A 19,592-nucleotide genomic window follows, 5' to 3' on the forward strand; every position below is an offset into this window, starting at 1 on the left:
CCTCTTGTGTCGCTCCAGTTCACCGTCGCTCTCTGCAGCTGCCGTCTTCGTAATTAGCTTCTCACCGGCGCTGGCTAGGGCGAGTTTTCACTGTAACTCCGAAATGACAACACAGGCACGGCTTCTTCAAGACGGGCGCTTCGCTGCATTTATTGAACGCCGTGAAAACTACAAACATAAAACACAAAGACTTTAAGCGCTTCAGTCTATCAAAATTAACACTTGTGCTTTAACAACGAAAATTACCTCGTGGCCGCCTGCCACTTCGGAGGTCCTAGAAGAATAGCTTTACAGTCTTGTGCATTCTAAATTAAAACATAAAATAATTAGAACACCATACATTACAAATTTTTACAATATCACAATACAGTTATGGCAAATGACAAATACCTTGTACCGCTGGTAGACTAACCAGGCCTTTGCAGATAGCTCGCTGGACTCCTTAGCGTGACTATTAAACGTGGGCTCACAGCCTATACTATCACGCCCAAACCTCGCGATAATAGCGGTGTAACAAAACTTGTTCTTTCTGACAAGATAAACACACCCTTACAATATTGGCCACAGAAACGTACAAGCAAGAACATTTTAACTGCTGGAACCATCTATTAAACTTCTTTATACATAAGCCATTTCTGTGACACTTACACCACCCTCTGAAGTTTGGATGTTCTCCCTGTGAATACCCTGACTACCCTGAATTCATTAAGTGGAACAAGATGGATGATGGGATGTATGTTAACTCTCAAACTCTACAGCCACAACCAATCAATCCCCAGCTCCTACAGTCCATGTGTATGCAAGATACATAACCTTCTCTGCCCCTCATGCATCCATCAGGGTTTGACTGTGTGTGTGGGGAAAAAGTGTTTATGCATAGATGAAAGCACTGTATGAAAGTGTGTGACTGAGGAATGAGCCTTGTAGTAGAAAGGCCCATTTACTGTGTTAACTGAACCCTAACACTAGATGGATTTCTAGAGACCTGGTGGATGCTAAGGTTCTAGAATACTGCAACAACAAACACTGATATGTGCTGAAGGAAAACCCACTTGATAGCATTCACTTTACCAAATTACCTTATAGACTGTGTATTATTTTGTTTCTCTTTGTACCGATTTTCTCTCTGCGTTTTAATAACTTGTGCGCATTTTTCATCTCTTTATAGTCATTTTGTTTCTGTGAAGATGTCTGAAATGTTGTTGCATTCATTATCTGTAGTTTTAAACGTCACTGTAGCCATTTTGTCATTTTCCAAAACAGTTTGGATGCTGCATAAAATGTGTCAGTCAAAACAGCATGTACTGATTTGAAAATCTCATAAACCCACATTTTATTTAGGTTGTAGCTTTTCCTGCTGTTGCTTTGTACTGTTCTGGTTGTATGTCATTCCTTCAATTCATACACTAACATATGCACAGTATCACATTTTCATTCTGGTTAGAAGGGGTGGAGCTTCTTCACATGTGAATATCCCTGCTAGCTTTGTTTCTGTTATTACAGCAAATCACTGATAAGTATCTGTTTAGTGTAATCAGAAGAAACTGTAGCTACCAACAGATGCTTTCATGTGGTGCCCAGCATGTAGAACACGGTATGCAGCGAGTGCACTGTAGCCTCTTGTTCTAAGGCTGCTTGCATTTCCCGTTTCCTGCAGCTCAGCCCATTCCTGTGACTCCATGTCCTCTGCTTCCTCCCATTCTTTGATTCTTCATTTGTGACTTCAGAAAAGTCACAACAAGAAGTGTTTCAGTATTCTCTAAACCACATTAGAAATGCAATTTCAGGCCCACAGACAGGTAAAAATAAGCTCCACAGCTCGGCTGCAGACACTGTGAGTATTTATGGATTGAGTCTATTCTTTATATCCTGATATCTCAAATGGGATAGGAACACTGATTGTATCCGATTAAAAACTATTGTGTATCTAAAGGTAGTAACAATTAAGATAAGTCTAGTGGTTCTGTTTGTATTTGGCCTCATGCACTGTCCTACTGTAGAGCTTCAAAAATATATTCCCCTTGAAAAACAGTAAAAATATTTGTTGTTTGTCTTTATTTTTAATGATGCTCTCAATTTGAGAATTACTGAGTGATGGACGAATAGATTTACAGCTCAAGGTCAAATCAGTTTTATTGTTTGTTTTTTAAATCGTGATTTCTTCTGTGCACTTGAGTTGTTTTACTCTGCATATCTATATTCTGCATTGTATTAACAAATATAGAAATGCAGACCAAGTTTGATTACCTGGTTTAAGAAACATTTCTGTATGGGGCGCCGTTTGTAAAGTGAAACATGCTGAAATTAACGGCAACATTTTTCCACATTTAGCTCAAAACCTTACAAAAACATATTTTTTCGAGTAATTTTTTACAACATTTAGTAAAATATTTGTAACTTTTCATCAAATGTTAAATATTAAATCTAAATATTATATTTAATAATATAAATATTCAGTGGACAGCTGACACGGCACACCACCGAACAAATGTATCTTCTCCCGCTGAGCTTTTGCGTGAACTCTGCACTTTATCCTCAGACATGAAGGTAAATAAATTGACTGCATTCTTTCAGGCACTTTTTTCGAGAATTCTTGGCAGTATGAAAAATATGAGACTTGTAAACTTGAAGCTTTTGAAGTAAATAAGACATATTGTATTTAATTTGCTGTGCTTGAAGCGGATTTATTTTATTTTGCCTTAAGTTGTAGCCTCACAATGAGCGCACTTGTTAGAAACAGGAAGGCATGCAGGGCAGCTGATTATCAAAAATGTGTGTGTGTGTGTGTGTGTGTGTGTGTGTGTGCTGAGATTAAGCTTTGCGTCACTGTTCATTCAGCGACCAGCAGACAAACTGGATCTGCAGCTTATTTCTTTGCTTTTTGTTCCCTTCAGGTTAACATGGCTGAAACACACAGTTTGACAGCAGCGCAGGGCAGGAAGGTAAGTGACCAAGCAGAGAGGGGACACAGAGACGAAGCAGGCTGACAAACTACTTCATTACTTTCCGTTTCTGATTTCGATCTATTTCTCAGGTGGCTGTTTAGACACAACCTAAGCTTTCTTGGCTTTGAAAACTATCAACCTGTTCTAGTACAGGTAGTTTTAAAATGGCAGAAGTAAGTAAAGCGACTCTTCCGCTTAGAGCCACCAAAATAAAGGCCCAGTGTTTGCTTGTTTTTTAAATAAAAATAAACACACGCGCACAAAGAAAGAAAAATAAAACTAATACAATCAACTTAAGTCTTATATCGAAATTATATTATGGTTATCCCATATTCCAACTTTACTTTTCCAATATCAGTTCTTGAGCAAGTTAATAATTGGTTTAACAATACGCGTAGAAGGGTTGATGGTCGTGATAGAAGATTCAGCTCCGGTCTGTAAAAATACTCACTTCATTCTTTTCTGGTAAATTATAAATCAGCTGAACATGTAAATTGCTCGTAAGTGAGCTTCTGATTTGTTATTACGAAGTTTGTAGCACGAGTTCAAATCTGAAGCTTATATTTTGAAGGTCAACGTCAACTCAAATAGCTTCCTGCCTTGTTCACGCTTTGAGGGCACGTGATCAAACTGTGACCTATGCTTTGACTTCATTCGGCCAGCAGGAGTGAAGTAAATACCAAGCTTTCTATTGTAAACCGAAATAATTGTCTATGTAATTGTGATGTATTTATTGTCACGCTATCTATCTATCCATCTATCCATCTATCTATCTATCTATCTATCTATCTATCTATCTATCTATCTATCTATCTATCTATCTATCTATCTATCTATCTATCTACACTTCCGGTGAAGTTGCAATCATTTTTTTTGCTTCCTTTCAGAAATGGAATTTACCACAGAGAGGTGGGACTGAGCCTAGAAAAGCAAATACTGACCCTCCTGACAGAGACACTGAGAGAAAACTGGTAATGTCACATGAATATCAAGCAAACACACTTTGATGTGAAGGCTGCAAGTAACAAAATAACACAAAACTATTTCATCTTTGATGGAAATTTAAAATGTAAAGTTTGTTATTTTAATCACAAATAAGCTGTGCATCATGTCAATAACAGTTACATTATTAATAGCGTATTAATCAGTTTCAGTGTAATAAATAAACACAATATATTTGAATTTCATGTCATTTCATGTCAGTTCAAATCAATTCTATTTATACAGCGCCACATCACAACAACAGTGCTTCATATTGTAAGGTCGACCCTACAATAATACATACGGTGAAAAACCCAACAATCATATGACCCCCTATGAGCAAGCACTTTGGCGACAGTGGGAAGGAAAAACTCCCTTTTAACAGGAAGAAACCTCTGACAGAACCAGGCTCAGGGAGGAGCGGCCATCTGCTGCGACCGGCTGGGGTGAGAGAAGGAAGACAGGATAAAAGACACGCTGTGGAAGAGAGACAGAGATTAATAACAGATATGATTCAATGCAGAGAGGTCTGTTAACACATAGTGAGTGAGAAAGGTGACTGGAAAGGAAAAACTCAATGCATCATGGGAATCCCCGGCAGCCTACGTCTATTGCAGCATAACTAAGGGAGGATTCAGGGTCACCTGGTCCAGCTCTAACTATATGCTTTAGCAAAAAGGAAAGTTTGAATCCTAATCTTAAAAGTAGAGATAGTGTCTGTCTCCTGAATCCAAACTGGAAGCTGGTTCCACAGAAGAGGGGCCTGAAAACTGAAGGCTCTCCCTCCCATTCTACTTTTAAATACTCTAGGAACAACAAGTAGGCCTGCAGAGCGAGAGCGAAGTGCTCTAATAAGATAAGATAAGATAAGCTAGAACTTTATTAATCCCTCGGGTGGGTTCCTCTGGGAAATTCGACTTCCAAAAAAAGCACAGCAACGACCAAAGTTACAGTTACAGAACTGTTATATATATACACACACACACACACACACACACACACACACACACACACACACACACACACATATATAAATACAGAGACAAATATAAATAAAATATACAAAGGGGATAAATAGAATAAATAGGAATAAAAAATAAAAATACAAGTGAATTGCACATTTCAAGTATTGAGTCTATTGCACTGTTGACTATTTACAAAAAGTATTGCACAAGGTATTGCACAGTGAGGTGAAGAGGCACTACAGCTTAGTTGTTCCCCCCTCCTTTGTCCTCCTGTTTCCCCTCCCTCTCCCCTCCAGAGAGGAGTTAAACAGTCTGATGGCGTGTGGGACAAAGGAGTTTTTAAGTCTGTTAGTTCTTGTCTTTGGGAGAAGCAACCTGTCACTGAACAGGCTCCTCTGGTTGTTTATGGCCGTGTGCAGAGGATGCCCAGCATTGTCCATAATGTCCATCAGTTTCTTTAATGTCCTTTTCTCTGCCACTGTCACCAGAGTGTCCAGCTTCATGCCGACCACAGAGCTAGCCCTCCTGATCAGTTTCTCCAGCCTGCATGAGTCCTTCTTTGCTGTGCTGCTCCCCCAGCACACCACAGCATAGAAAAGTACTCCAGCAACCACCGACTGGTAAAACATCCTCAGGAGCTTCCTGCAGATGTTAAAAGACCTCAGCCTCCTGAGGAAGTACAGTCGGCTTTGGGCTTTTTTATACAGGTGCTCTGTGTTGCATGACCAGTCCAGTTTATTGTCCATCCACAGCCCGAGGTACTTGTACTTGTTGACCACCTCCACCTCCTCCCCCTCTATCTGAACTGGCAGTGGACCTTCTCTGGACCTCCCGAAGTCCACAACCAGTTCCTTAGTCTTTGAGGTGTTGAGTTGCAGGTGGTTTGTGTGACTCCATGCGACAAAGTTCCTCACCAGACTTCTGTACTCCTCTTCCTGATCATCCCAGATACACCCCATGATGGCTGTGTCGTCTGCAAACTTCTGAATGTGGCATAATTCAGAGTTGTAGCAGAAGTCAGAGGTGTACAGGGTGAAGAGAAGAGGGGACAGCACAGTTCCCTGTGGTGCTCCTGTGCTGCTGACCACTGTGTCAGACGTGATGTCCTTCAGCCTGACGTACTGTGGTCTGTCGGTGAGGTAGTCGGAGATCCAAGCCACCAGGCAGGGGTCCACCTCCATCCTGTTCAGTTTTTCCTGAAGCATACAGGGCCGGATGGTATTAAAGGCACTGGAAAAGTCAAGAAACAGTATCCTGACCGTGCCTTTTCCCCCATCCAGGTGTGAGTGGGCTCTGTGTAGGAGGTACAGGATGGCATCCTCCACTCCGACACCCGCCTTGTATGCAAACTGTAGTGGGTCCTGGGCATGTTGTACCTGTGGTCGGAGGAGGTTGAGGAAGAGCCGCTCTAGAGTCTTCATAAGATGTGACGTCAGTGCCACCGGTCGGAAGTCATTCAGCTCATTGGGCCGGTTCTTTTTGGGGACCGGGACGATGCAGGATGTCTTCCATAGGGCGGGCACTCTCCCCAGTCGCAGACTGAGGTTGAAAACTCGTTGTAGCGGCTCCCCAAGTTCAGCAGCACACGCCTTAAGCATCCTAGGACACACCTTGTCTGGGCCTGCTGCCTTTCTGGGGCGAAGCTTCCTCAGTTGCCTCCTGACCTGATCCACTGTGACACTGGGAGATGTTTGGGAGGAGGGGAGGGGGGGAGATGTCTTGCTGCTGAGAGAGGGATTGGAGGAGGGGGGTGTCATGGTGTCAGGAAGGGGGGGAAGCGAGGGAGGCAGGAGAGTGGGGAGAGGACTCTGTAGTGAAGGTGAGGGTGAGGGTGGGGGGGTTGTGGGCTGGTCAAACCTGTTGAAGAAGTTGTTGAGTTCGTTTGCCTTCTCCACAGTCCCCCCCCACTGTGCTTTTCTTGGTGTTGTGGCCTGTGATGGTTTTCACACCATTCCAGACCTCCCTCATATCGTTCCTCTCCAACTTCTGCTCCACCTTCCTCCTGTAGGTGTCCTTTGCTTCCCTCAGGCAGCGTTTCACCTCCCGCTGTGCTGCTTTCATCTCCTCCTTCACTTTGCTCCTGAAAGCCTTCTTCTTCATGTTGAGGACAGCTTTGACTTCCTGTGTTACCCACAGGATAAGATAAGATGGGGCCTGATTATTTAAGACCTTGTATGTGAGGAGCAGGATTTTGAATTCAATTCTGGATTTAACAGGAAGCCAATGAAGGGAAGCCAAAACAGGAGAAATATGCTCTCTCTTTCTAGTCCCTGTCAGGACTCTTGCTGCAGCATTTTGGATCAGCTGAAGGCTTTTCAGTGAGTTTTTTGTACTTCCTGATAATAATGAATTACAGTCGTCCAGCCTGGAAGTAATAAATGCATGAACTAGTTTTTCAGCGTCACTCTGAGACAGGATATTTCTAATTTTAGAGATGTTGCGCAAATGGAAAATGTTCAATATGTGCACTGAATCTGGTTAGATACCATATTTCTAAGATTGTCAGGGCCGAGTACAAATAACCCCAATTTAATCTGAATTTAGAAGCGAAAGTTAGAGGTCTTTATGTCTTTAAGACATTCCTGCAGTTTAAGTAAATGGTGTGTGTTTTCTGGCTTCATGGACAGATAGAGCTGGGTGTCATCCGCACAGCACTGAAAATGTATGCTATGCCTTCTGATGATACTGCCTAAGGGAAGCATGCATGATGTATAATATAATATAAAATGTGTATTTTTCTATTTATTTTGCAGTGGATCTTGTAAAATTTTTATTTTTATCCAATTTACACTTTACTTAGAAAACATTTTGGAAATAAAGTAACACTTTAGCCTTTTCTGGTCAGATTATGCTACCATTTACACAGTGACTGCCCTACAATATATAGTGCCTGGAGGTGACTGTTGTTGTGATTTGGTGCTACAGAAGTGAATTTCATTTTTTCAACAAAAAGCACATTTGTATTCTTTCCGTTTTGTCTTAAACGTTTTCAGCTTTATTCTTGAATTCTCAGTAATTTTTGTAATTTTATTGTACCATATATTTCCATTAGATTCATCCAAAATTATTTAGGCTCACCACTTGCTTGCCTTTTGATTTTTTAGTTTTTAACTTTATTATTTAAATCAAATTTAATTAACTGTGGTTTTTCAGCATTTTGTTGCTCTATGCAAATGCTTGTGTGTGCAGGCAGTTCCTTTCAGAGGTCGTATCCCAGGAGGAATGCAGCTGGGGAAAAGGATCATAGTGATTGGTACTGTGAATCCCCATCCTGATAGGTAGAAATGTTTTGTGTAATTACTGACTTTCCATCCTTCCCACAGTATTACCACATTATATACGAGATCCTTCTTCCCTCCATACCTATTCCTCTAAAATTATTTAATATGAAGGCAGCATGAGCAGAGTGTTACAGCCCCTTTAAGAATGTTGCATCATGGACAGTGTAGTCTGTGCTGCAGGGGGAATGTGTGGGACAGCCCCTCCTGTTGTGTGCATGTGAGGGCGAGGGAGGGAGAAAAAGGAGGGTCAAAAAGTACGAGTTGCTACTGATGAGAAACGGAAAATGAAAGCATGTAAATATAATAATAACCACTGCAGCCAGTGCAGAGTGCCCGATGAGTTAGTTAAGCATGAGAAAAACAATTGTGCTTACATCTGCAGTTTTGTCTCGTTATACAATATTTAAAATAAAAAAACTACATTTTTGGAAATATTTGTGGATGTTTTCTTTTTTGTTCTGATTGAATACTTAAGCATTCCAGCAGTGGCCCCTAGCAGCTCTGAGTTTGAGACAGCTGCCTTAAAGACTTTTGAAGTGAATGCTGAAGAAATGTTATCTAGACAGAATTTAAAACAGGTCTCTGTGACTTTGAGGGGTGAAGATGGGCTTAAAGTCAGTGACATCAGTATGGTAATCGCCTCTCCTACAGAGATTTCTCCATTATTCAAGTCCAAAACGATGCCTGATTGTAGGATTCCCTTTTGAGAAACCACCGCATATAAAATTCATTTATTATGTGATAATCTAAGGAAAGGTGTGGCCAGATTCATACTGTATATCCATCCCCCTGTTAGGTTCTACATTGCCCTGACATGTGGTTGTGGCACATCCAGGGAGCCTCCACCTGATGTGGCTCTGGAGATGTGTGTTCGATTCAAGGACAGACAAGTGCTACGAAGAGCCTGCATGTCTGGATCCTGGGGAGATGTTGACAAAGCTGTTCCTTTTTTCCCCTTCATCAGAGACCAGCCCTTCAAGGTACCATAAACTTGTTGATACTGTAATGGCATTTATGAGTTTATGCTATACATATAAATTACATGTGTAGAATATGTTAGTGCAAAATAGAGTACATTCCATGGATATGTTATTGTTACCGAGTGATTTTGGGTGTCATGAAATGATCGGCAATAACAAGGAGTACACGAATGAATGGCAACTACTCAGTGCACACCGCTCCTGAAAGAAAAAGACTGTAAAATTAACTAAACATTCGCTCTGTCCTCACAGATTGAGATTCGGTGTGAACAAAGCAGATTTCGTGTGTTTGTGGATGGCCAGCAGCTGTTTTATTTTCACCACAGAGTGACATCACTCAAAGACATTGATACCTTATGGATCAAAGGTAGCATCATTATCTCCAAACTGGGTTAAGCAGTGTCCCTGCTCAGCAGGAGGTCTCGGATTTCAGTGTTATTTGCACTGTGTGTATTCACTCCAGGCGTTCTGGTACCAGATGATGCTGGTACAACAAAACAAGATTTACAAATGTCCATATTAGTGTGTGATTAATAGTTTCTGATGTTCAGAAATGCATTGTGCGTTCTACAAACAAATGTTAGTTTAAATGAAAGTTAAAACTTTAATAAATTCAGATTCCACATGAATGGACTGTAGAGTTATGGGTCTCTGTCATGATCCTGGGTCGTTGACCCAGCGTTTTGTGTTTCTTTTTGGGTTCATCTTGTGTTTGGTGTTTATTCTGATTCTGTATTAATTCTTTGGGTTGGTTGTCGTGTTATTATCCCTACCTGTGTCTCCCCTCTGTGCTCCGTTCAGGTCCCTGCGTTTTTGTTGCAAAACAGTCTGTGTGTTTCCGGTTTTACTTTGTAGGTCTGCTTCTCATCATGTCCATTAGTGTCAGCTGTGTTTCTCGGTGTATCTACGTCTCTCTGCATTCTCCGCTCCCCGTTTCATGCTTAGGTTTGTCATTTAGTTTTCCCAGTCTAGGTTTTTTTCAGTCATTCGTCTTTTCTCACTACCTGTTCAGTCGCTCCACTTCTGTAAATAAAACATCACTCTCATCACCAGTCAACTGCCTGCATTTTGGGTCATTTTCCTCCTACACCACACGGCTCACCCCGCCAGCCGTGACAGTCTCTTTTCATCAACATATATCACAACATCAGTTCCTAGTTCAGTGTATCAGTGTATGTATTAACAGTCTGTAAGTGGAGGCTTTATTATATAAATACCTGTTTGTCCTAACTGGAATTTTACTTGCTACAAAAATACTTTTGGTTTTGTTAAATTTTTGTATTTTTTGGTAATTAATGCATTTATCAATACTTATAACTTGAGCACTTTTGAAAATCTTCTGTTTGTAGATTATTAGATTACAACATATATTTCTTAAACTGGTTAATAAATATTTAAAATGTATACGTTATTGCCTTTTATTAAATCTTAAAGTTAACTGTAAGATAGTAACAATTAATGACTGACTTTTATTGTTCTTTTATTTTTTATCTTTATCTTTTATTTTTTTAAGCTAATAATAGAATCAGGTGCATTGTGTGTATTCGCGTTTTAGGGCTGTTATCAGTTTTGCTTTTATTGACGCCAATGTGAATAAGTGTAGGCCTTAGCTGTAGTACAGCAGTTTCACCATAAGGTGGCTGCAGAGGATATTGGTATACATGAGGCAACGGTACAGGTTAACATGAAATGATAAATCTTCCTGAGAACCAGCCCAATGTAGTAAATAAAGGACATCCTGGGCTTTCCAATGATATCTCATGTGTTTGGGTGACCCCAAAGACACGGGAAATTACAAAAAAAAAGTTAAATCGGAAGAATCTTTTTCCTTGGTTCTCAGGAGGATATAACAAAACAAAGCAATAAAAAGTTGGATAAACAGAAAGAAAAAACATACCTGTTGGTATTTTTTGCTGCAGCATTTTGGATCAACTGAAAGGCTTTTCAGGGAGTTTTTAGGACATCCTAAAAAAATGAATTACAGTCGTCCAGACTGGAAGTAACGAAAGCATGAACAAATTTTTCAGCATCACTCTAAGACAGGATATTTCTAATTTTAGAGATATTGTCAAATGGAAGAAAGCAGTCCTGGTCAAAAATGACTCCAAGAGTCCTCACAGTGTTACTGGAGGCCAAAGAAATGCCATCCAGAGCGCGTATCTGGTTACGACCATATTTCTAAGGTTTTTAGGGCCGAGGAAAATAACCTCTGTTTTATCTGAATTTAGAAACAGAAAGATAGAGGTCTTTATGTCTTTAAGACATTCCTGCTTCATAACTAGTTGGTGTGTATTATCTGGCTTCATGGATAGATTAAGTTAGATATCATCTGAAGTGCAAAGAAAATGTATGCTATGCCTTCTGATGATACTGCCTGAGGGAAGCATGTATAATGTAAACAGAATTGGTCCTAGCACTGAACCCTGAGGAACTCCATAATTAACCTCAGTGTGTGAAGAGGACGCTCCATTTACATGAACAAACTGGAGTCTATTAGATAGATATGACACAAACCACTGCAGCGCAGTACCTGTAATACCTACAGCATGTTCTAATCGCTCTAATAGGATATTATGGTCGACAGTATCAAGCACAGAAGGACAAGAAGTTTTCTTTGTGCCTAAACTAATGTGCATTTTAACCACTGTAGGGCCCATTTTGGGGGTTGTTATATATCCAAAATGGTGACACAAAGTTGGAGGATCACTGCTGTCTACAACATCAAGACTATCCATAAAAGAGGCACAGACATGAAGTATCTTTGTCCATAATGCTTATCAACTGTTTGTTGTCTGAGATTAGGATGTCATAGTCATTTAGACAGACTGCATCATCCCAGGGCTTCTCTCGTCTTCAGTTTCATGGAAATACTCTGCTATTATCACCTCCTGCCTTCTCATCAATTATCCATCACAGCTACAGTTCACTGACCTGCCACACTGCCAGTATGGCTCCATGTGTACTTATATTTTCTTGACATGAAGCAAGTCCCCATGAGGATGAACTTGTGAGGTTTAGGATTAAGTTTTAAATAAATACTGGTTATGATCATGGGAGTTTTCCGTGAAATTAATATGCCAATGTAAACATGCATCTCTGAAGTGATGGAAACACAGCTTGTGTATGAGGCACCGTGTTCTGTATTTGCACTCTGCTGTACTTCTATAAAACCTGCTTTCATGTTTTCTCTGATTTAAACTCTTCACTGCTGGTCAGAATAAAAAGAGTAGTGGTTATTTTAGCTCAGTCATGTCCAGAGCTAAAATATCTGGACATGACTCATCCACACTACTTTTTAAAAATTTGATTAAGTTTGTACAGCTGTCAAATGAATTCAACGCTTTATAACAGCGGGAAATAACGCTATAAGGATCTTGTTGTTTATGTGTTTATGTCAGAAGAAATTGCTCGAGTGATTAAAATATAGTTATCAGTTGCTTTTCAGGACAAATGCTATTGTTGTTATTTAACTGATATAAATCATTAATGCTTCTGCTTCATGCTGTTCTGCTGCTCTAGCAGTAAAATGCTACTGTGGTTAAAAACAGAAAAGAAAAGCAACAAGCTTCTGCTACGTGAAATATTCATGGCTGCTATCCATTTCTATCTCGTGTTGTGTCTCTTTCTAGCTGTTCTGTTTACATGTAAATCCCAAGAATGTAACCATTTGGCCAATTCAGTAATCAATAGTTAAATAGTAATGCACTTCAGAACAGTAGCAGTTTTTGTGCTCTGTAATCTCAAATTAAGTGCAAATGAAGTGCAATACTCTTTTCTGGCATCGTTGTATTATACTCAATTGTATATAGCATTTGTATTCTATTTTATTCTATTTTATTCGATTGTATATATTATTTTATTCTATTCTATTCTATTGTGTACAGTTGTGTACAGTATCTATTGAAATCTTATTCCAGTGTTTTTCTTTTTTCTAATTTTCCATGTAACTTTGGATTGTCCACTGCTGTAACACAATTTCCCACACGTGGGACTAATAAAGGTTATCTTATCTTATCTTATCTTATCTTATCTTATCTTATCTTATCTTATCTTATCTTATCTTATCTTAAATGAATCTCATCATTATTTTTTTGCAGTTGGTTACGTCATAGTTCTGGTTCATCTTGAACCAGCATTTTGAGTTTTGTGCCTTTTTTGTATTATGTTCTAACTTGTGTTTAAGTCTCCCTTGTCCTTTGTGTGTCTTAGTCTTGTCTCTGTCTCCCTCTCTCCCGTGTCCCCTCGACCCCTGTGTCAAGCTTGTGTTGTTGCACTCACCTCCGGCTGCTGTGAGGTGTGTTGGCGAGCTGAAACCTCATGTAGCTTTTTTGGTCTTTCTTTTTGGATCCCTAGGTATGTGTTCATAATAGTATGTCCCTCTGAGAAATATATAAACATTTAAATGGCCCTTCATATAAAAAAGCTTCCCCACCCCTGTCGTAGGGGGTCATCTGATTTTGGGGGTTTCTGTTTTCTCTATATTATTGTAGAGTTTTTACCCTAAAATATAAATCACCTTGAGACAACTGTTGTTATCATGTTGCACTATATAAATGAAATTTGATTGAACAGAACAGATTTTCTTTATTCATTAATAAATTATTGACAAATTATTTTGTATTTAGCTAAACTTCTTCTCTGGAACTAGTTTTTGACCCTTCTTAAGGTTGGTTCCCCATGTTTACATTAAAATCGCGACTACAGTCCTAGTTCAAAGTTTCAAAGCTCAAAGTTGGTGATGTAATGGATACTGTTTCTATATACCACATATTCACACTGCATGAACTGCATTATGTTGAAAAAATCTGTTCACAAACTGAACAGAAAGCAACAAAAGCTCAAAATCACCTTTTGTGTGTGTCACAGCAGACTTGGTCTGGACTCCTTGGCATAAAATTTGTAAGCACTCAACACGTAGCATAACTATTCAACAAACCACAATCTCTGTCTGAATGTATTGTATTCACCTTACAAAATCTGGTAATATAGCATACAGAAACACTTCACCTATTTCATGTATTTCATGAAAAAACCCCAAATTTATTTAATTTCAAAGAAAGTGTGAATAAACCTACAAAAATATAAATGTTTCCCCACCCGCTCCTTTCTTTAGTCAGCTGAGAGCAGAACAATAATATTAATCGAAAGGTTTTCATTAAAGGACAAAGTTATCCAAATAATAATGATGAGAAGAAAAGGAGTAAAGGACCCATGGGAACCTGAAATTAATCACTGATAAATTAATTATCACATTAATTTAAACTAAATATGTCAAATATTATTTTCATGGAGTGTAGCAGAATGATCATTCAAGTGATGAGTTCACTCCTCGCCAAATGATATCAAGTGTTCTGATATCAGCAAATAAAAGTGACGCTAAGCTTGTCTCTCTAGTCCCTCAGTCTTTCTAAGTAAGCTGGCTTGCTCAGTTTTGCAGGGCAATGATAAATCTTTTTATGTCTGGCTATACAATCATTCTGTTCCTATCCTGGTTATTCTTTATTTTGGCGCTCTGACATTTCTATATAATGAGAGCTTGAGTAGTGATTGTGAACGCTTTGGGGTCCTTAGGGACTAAGTAAAGCGCTATACAAATACAGGCCATTTACCATTTACCAAAACAGCCACAACATTAAAACTACTGACATATACGTAGCATTGATTATTTTACTACAAAGCAGGGTTTTATTGGAACACTTTGTCAACTTAAAAATGTTTGCAAAATGAGAACTATTTAAAATGGCAAATGAAATCTGAAACTAATCTAAGGTGTTAATCTCAGACCCCATTATTCCTGGGATAAGGAGTGCAAAGGATCCACCTTTCGCATTCCAGTGCTTGGCATCCCAGCACATTCACAAATATCCAGTTCCTACACACTGTGTGGCCCCTGGTTTTAATCTTGTGGCTGTAAGTAGTGATACTGTGGAATGGTATTCTGGAAGTTAACAGTAGACATGAGGCAGTGTGAGGCACAGTGAGACCCAGATCGTCTTTCATTTAGCAGAGGGAAACGCCAGATCAGTAACTTGACAGTCTCCATCACCAAACCCCCGTCATATCAGCATTTCCGTATGTACAAAATGAGATTCAGTTCTGCTCATGAGGTTTATAGGGAGAAAGCTTCTAGAAAGATTTCCATCGGATGGCAGACAGGATTGTGTGGACGAAGTAGAGAAGAGTGGCTACATATGAGAAAACCTGCAAAGACAGAGAACATCAGGAGGTCATCAACACCTTAAATGATCTTTGAACCACTGAAACTTAAAGCCTTAAAAAAATCCAAACCAACACAGTATCAGATTTTAAGCAATGTTAACAGCAACATATAACATTTCCTCCAGGCATTACTGAAGCTAAATTGTTCATAATATCCATCTTTGATTAGAAGTCATTTGTTGAGAGTAAATCTTGTATGATAGAGCTAAATGTTAAAGCAGATCTGCTGCTGCTGCTGCAATGCAATGAAATATTTGCCCTGGAGAAAGAGGTTTTAGAATAGTCTCCACTTCACCACCTTGAGTGCACTAAAAGTTTATTCTTAAGTAGTTTCATATTTTAAAAAATAGGCTGGCTTCAGTTTCAAAGCCGTTGTTTGACAATGTGCCAAACACTCTCTTTTTTGTTGAGACTTAACATCTAGATTAAAACCACTTTAGCCTAGCTTAGTATAAAGACAAAAAACAAGTTAATTAACAAGAAATAATAGAATATAATGACTACAAAGACATAGAACATTAATGCAAATAGACACAAAACAATTACAAATGGATAGAAAACCACTAGCGACAAAAATGTCTACTAAGCGAGTCGATACTTACACAGCAGAAGACTGCAGAAGTAAAGCAGGTGAGATTTCAAAGTTATTTTAGTATTTTGGAATCATTTTACTAGGTAATGATAGCCTCCTATGTTTTTTTTTAAGTTAGGGCTATGGAGTTGATCAAATATTACATCCACGACAGACAGAAATTCATGAAGATCTGTGCAAATATTCTACTGACTTGATTTCTTCTGATTCTTCCTATTTTTTCTTATTAAAAGATCCAAAGAAAACAACTAATCAGAGCATGATCTAAAATAGGTTAAATACCTCAAAACAAAAACGGAACATCTACAAAGTAAAGTAAAAAAATCAGTACATTTAAAGTAAAATTAAAAATGATGCCTGAAAGAATTAATGCAATAAAAACTATTTGGTATTTTTATGTTTGCCTCACTGAAATACGACTACCTCTTGTATCACTATTTCAACTCACTGAGAGCCAACTCTGAAAGAAAACTGCAACCAGTGTGTAATTCTCTGTGGGCTTTATTTCATTAGCTTTATAATCATTCATTTCTTTGTGTCACCCAAGTAACAACAGCCTGACTCACCACTGCAGAGACGTCCAACTTGTAGTTGCGTGGTCCTGTAGTTGTGTTGTTGCTCTGTTTTCCGCTCAGATCCAGCGTCACTTTGGCCAACGCCACTGAAGCACTGAGGTAGAAGAATGCAGCAATGCCATGATACAAAAAGTCCTGACAGAGTAGGAAGAAAAAGAGCGAGACATTGTTATGTGGTGATGTCTTCAAAGTGGTGACTGCCTGCATTGGCATAGAGTCAAAACACACATATAGTTGCAAAATCCTGTCAAACACTGGCATGTAAAGCTATTGTGTTGTGTGTGTTTGCATCAAAAAACTTGTTTTGTAGCTGCAAATTCTTAAATATCAGGTGTCAGAGCACCACGGAAAGCAACCGAAGAAGATTGTCAAAGCAATCTTGCACTGATGCTTGTCATTTAACCACGGCAGAAGAAAAGTTCAGAACAATGATATATAATGGACACAAGCTCAAGAAGGAAAAGTAAAGTGGCTTAAATTGTAACATTTAATTGTGGTTTATATAAAATTATATGTACTATATGTATATTATATAGAATTATAAGGAAGGGTGCGTTTTCCTTAAAACTCTGCCAAAATCTCTGTTTCCTGTCTCTTTTTTACCTCTAAAGTGAGGCATGTGTCAGGGTTGATGATGAAGGTAGATGCTGTATATCTACCATCATTTAACTGCATCTATTTGCAATTAGAACGATCCGTGTTTCTCTGAAGCAACCATATTAATATTGTTCGCTGTATTATACTACAGTTTATAACAGACAAAACAACGAGGTAGGACTTCAAGCTGGTCAATTTCTATTGCGTATAAGTTGGATCCTCTATCTGCCAGGGGTACTTCCTGCTACTGGAGTCAAGACAGGTATGATAGAGCTACATAAGCAGGAATGAAACACACTTTAAGTCAGTTTTATTTATATAGCACCAAATCAAGAACAATAGCCTCAAGATGCTTTATAACTACTTTTATAACAAAAATAGAGATAAAAGTTCAACAATCAGACAGCTGCCAAGCAGCAAGGACAAGTAAGTGTGTGCGATATGATTTGTGGAGGACTTACTGCTGCTGCCCAGCTGGCTTTATTATGATGTCTCCCACAGGCGAACACCACCATCCAGATAAAAGTCATCACAAAGCAGAAGACAGAGACAAACATGACCCAGCCCTGAGGATTTTCTGGCACTACCAGTGTGCATGCCACCAAGATCCACACCAGACCACCAAAAACCTGCAACAACATGTATACATCATGTACACATGAGAAGAGCTGGAACATGTGAAAAATCTCCACACGGGCTTAGAAGCCCCTAAATGACAGCCTCAGTTAGATCTGGGACGATCATAAAGCTTTAGTTTAAGGAAATTATATGTTTCCACAACGTGTGCAGTTATTTGTAGAACCTGTACTTCTACTTGAGCATGCAGCACAGGCGTGACTGCCTTCGTTTACTCTACACCTTTAATGATTGACAGACTGCATTATTCAGGGAGCCTGACCCTCCTCCACCGTATGTCATCACTGTCTGAACTCCACCTGTTCACACACATTCATGTGAAAACACCTGCGACATTCCTCCACTGCTGACATTTTCTTAAGCTAAACGTGGCTTATGAAAACATTTTTTCTTTTCATATCTGTTTTCCTCCACTGCACAGAGTCATCATAGGAATCCAACCTGCTCGGTCTGTCCTCCGCCTATTGTGATGTTTGGCTCATGACATATTCACTGGAATATAATTAATTGTAATATTGCTCATGTAGGAAGATTATCCTACTCCTAACACACCCACATCATTAACCCTCAGTCAGCATCCTATAAACTTCAGTTATCAGTAGGGTGAAGCCAACTTAAAATTAGGCACAGGAGAGCACAAAAACGTTTGGAACCACGTTCTCTGCAAAGTGGCTGTAAATCAGCTCCTCTTACTACTGCTGTGAAGAGAAAGTGAGAAGTTTAACCTTATTTGTAACTTACTTTTACACTATACCTACTATATAAATATATTTTGAACCACAGGTTAACCAGAAATGAAACAATTTTGTCCTTCTGTTTCAGAAAACAAAAACCGTCACTGAAATAAAAAGTAGAAAATGGTTAAAAGTTATTTTCTTTCTTTTCTTTTTTTTAAATTATTTTTTAAGGGCTTTCCATCTGAACATCTCTGGATAAGAAAGTTTCTGCATGTTTTGTGAGTAAAAACTGTGTGACAGAGAAAAGTTCCTACAATCGCCGTTTCTTACCAGTTCTGGGAGGTACAGGATGTCGGGGAGGGTGGCACATATTCCGACCCCGCTGGGAAGGTTTGCCATAGTCCTAGTGTTGGAGGCCATCCTGCTGCTGCTGCTGCTGCTGCTGCTGTTAGACTAAATCGGATTCAAACCCGCTACGGTTGAAAAGCAGGTGGAGTAGGCTGCAAAAAAAACGGAATCTCCATCAGCACAGTGCAGACACGCCCGGTAATTGGGGCGTAGTCAGAGCGAATTTAACGAATATGGAGATGCCTTTGATGGATCATCAGTGCGGGACAGACGGCAGTGTTTGGACACTGGCTCATTTATCACCATGACAACGGGCAGCAGCTCCGCTTTCAAGAACATCAAATAACAAAAAACTCAAGAGCGACAATAGCAATAGCTCTGCTGGACTTTTTATTTATTTACATTTTCCTCTTCAAATTTTTTTTTTTTGACGCAAATTCAGTTCCAGAACGTCATAAACTTGGCAGAAGGATGCATGAGCGTCTCTTAACAGTTAATAAAGGAGTACTTCACTTCCCCGTCATTCTCAGAATACGTTTGCTTCAGATTGTTGATTTTAGCATGTGCACCACGCGTGCAGACCTAGGCAACAACTAGGTGGGACAAAATATTTGGGCCACATTTAAATTTGTGAGTGCAGGGCTCGATTTGGCAGAGTAGTGCAGAGGTCTCCAGCATCAGTTTTCATGAATGGAAATAAAGACATATGAAGACATTTTTTATGTGCTGCCAGCTGAACTCAGTTCCGTTTGTGAGCTTGCAGCTTTTCACACTACCCACTGTAAACAACAGTTCC

General features: G+C 39.3%; 2 protein-coding genes across 2 annotated transcripts; one reads left to right on the forward strand and one right to left on the reverse strand.

Annotated features, from left to right (window-relative positions):
• The first annotated feature begins 1,711 nt into the window (after positions 1 to 1,711).
• LOC146571927 (galectin-related protein-like) lies at positions 1,712 to 9,781 on the forward strand. The gene is made up of 6 exons (XM_085278554.1): positions 1,712 to 1,834; positions 2,895 to 2,942; positions 3,833 to 3,916; positions 8,081 to 8,169; positions 8,969 to 9,152; positions 9,405 to 9,781. The coding sequence occupies exons 2-6, from the start codon at positions 2,901 to 2,903 to the stop codon at positions 9,546 to 9,548; spliced, it is 543 nt and encodes a 180-aa protein (XP_085134680.1). The 5' UTR covers positions 1,712 to 1,834; positions 2,895 to 2,900; the 3' UTR covers positions 9,549 to 9,781.
• A 3,971-nt stretch (positions 9,782 to 13,752) lies between these two features.
• On the reverse strand, positions 13,753 to 19,068 carry LOC146571928 (myelin and lymphocyte protein-like). The gene is made up of 4 exons (XM_085275924.1): positions 18,779 to 19,068; positions 17,597 to 17,764; positions 16,530 to 16,673; positions 13,753 to 15,353 (listed from the first exon to the last, which is right to left on the reverse strand). The coding sequence occupies exons 1-4, from the start codon at positions 18,866 to 18,868 to the stop codon at positions 15,279 to 15,281; spliced, it is 477 nt and encodes a 158-aa protein (XP_085132050.1). The 5' UTR covers positions 18,869 to 19,068; the 3' UTR covers positions 13,753 to 15,278.
• Between the last annotated feature and the right edge of the window lie 524 nt (positions 19,069 to 19,592).

This window comes from Mchenga conophoros, linkage group LG6 (genome assembly GCF_057382185.1).
Source record: "Mchenga conophoros isolate Kocher_MC1m ecotype Shallow Benthic linkage group LG6, M_conophoros_male_GT1.1, whole genome shotgun sequence".
Classification (NCBI taxonomy): Eukaryota; Metazoa; Chordata; class Actinopteri; order Cichliformes; family Cichlidae; genus Mchenga; species Mchenga conophoros.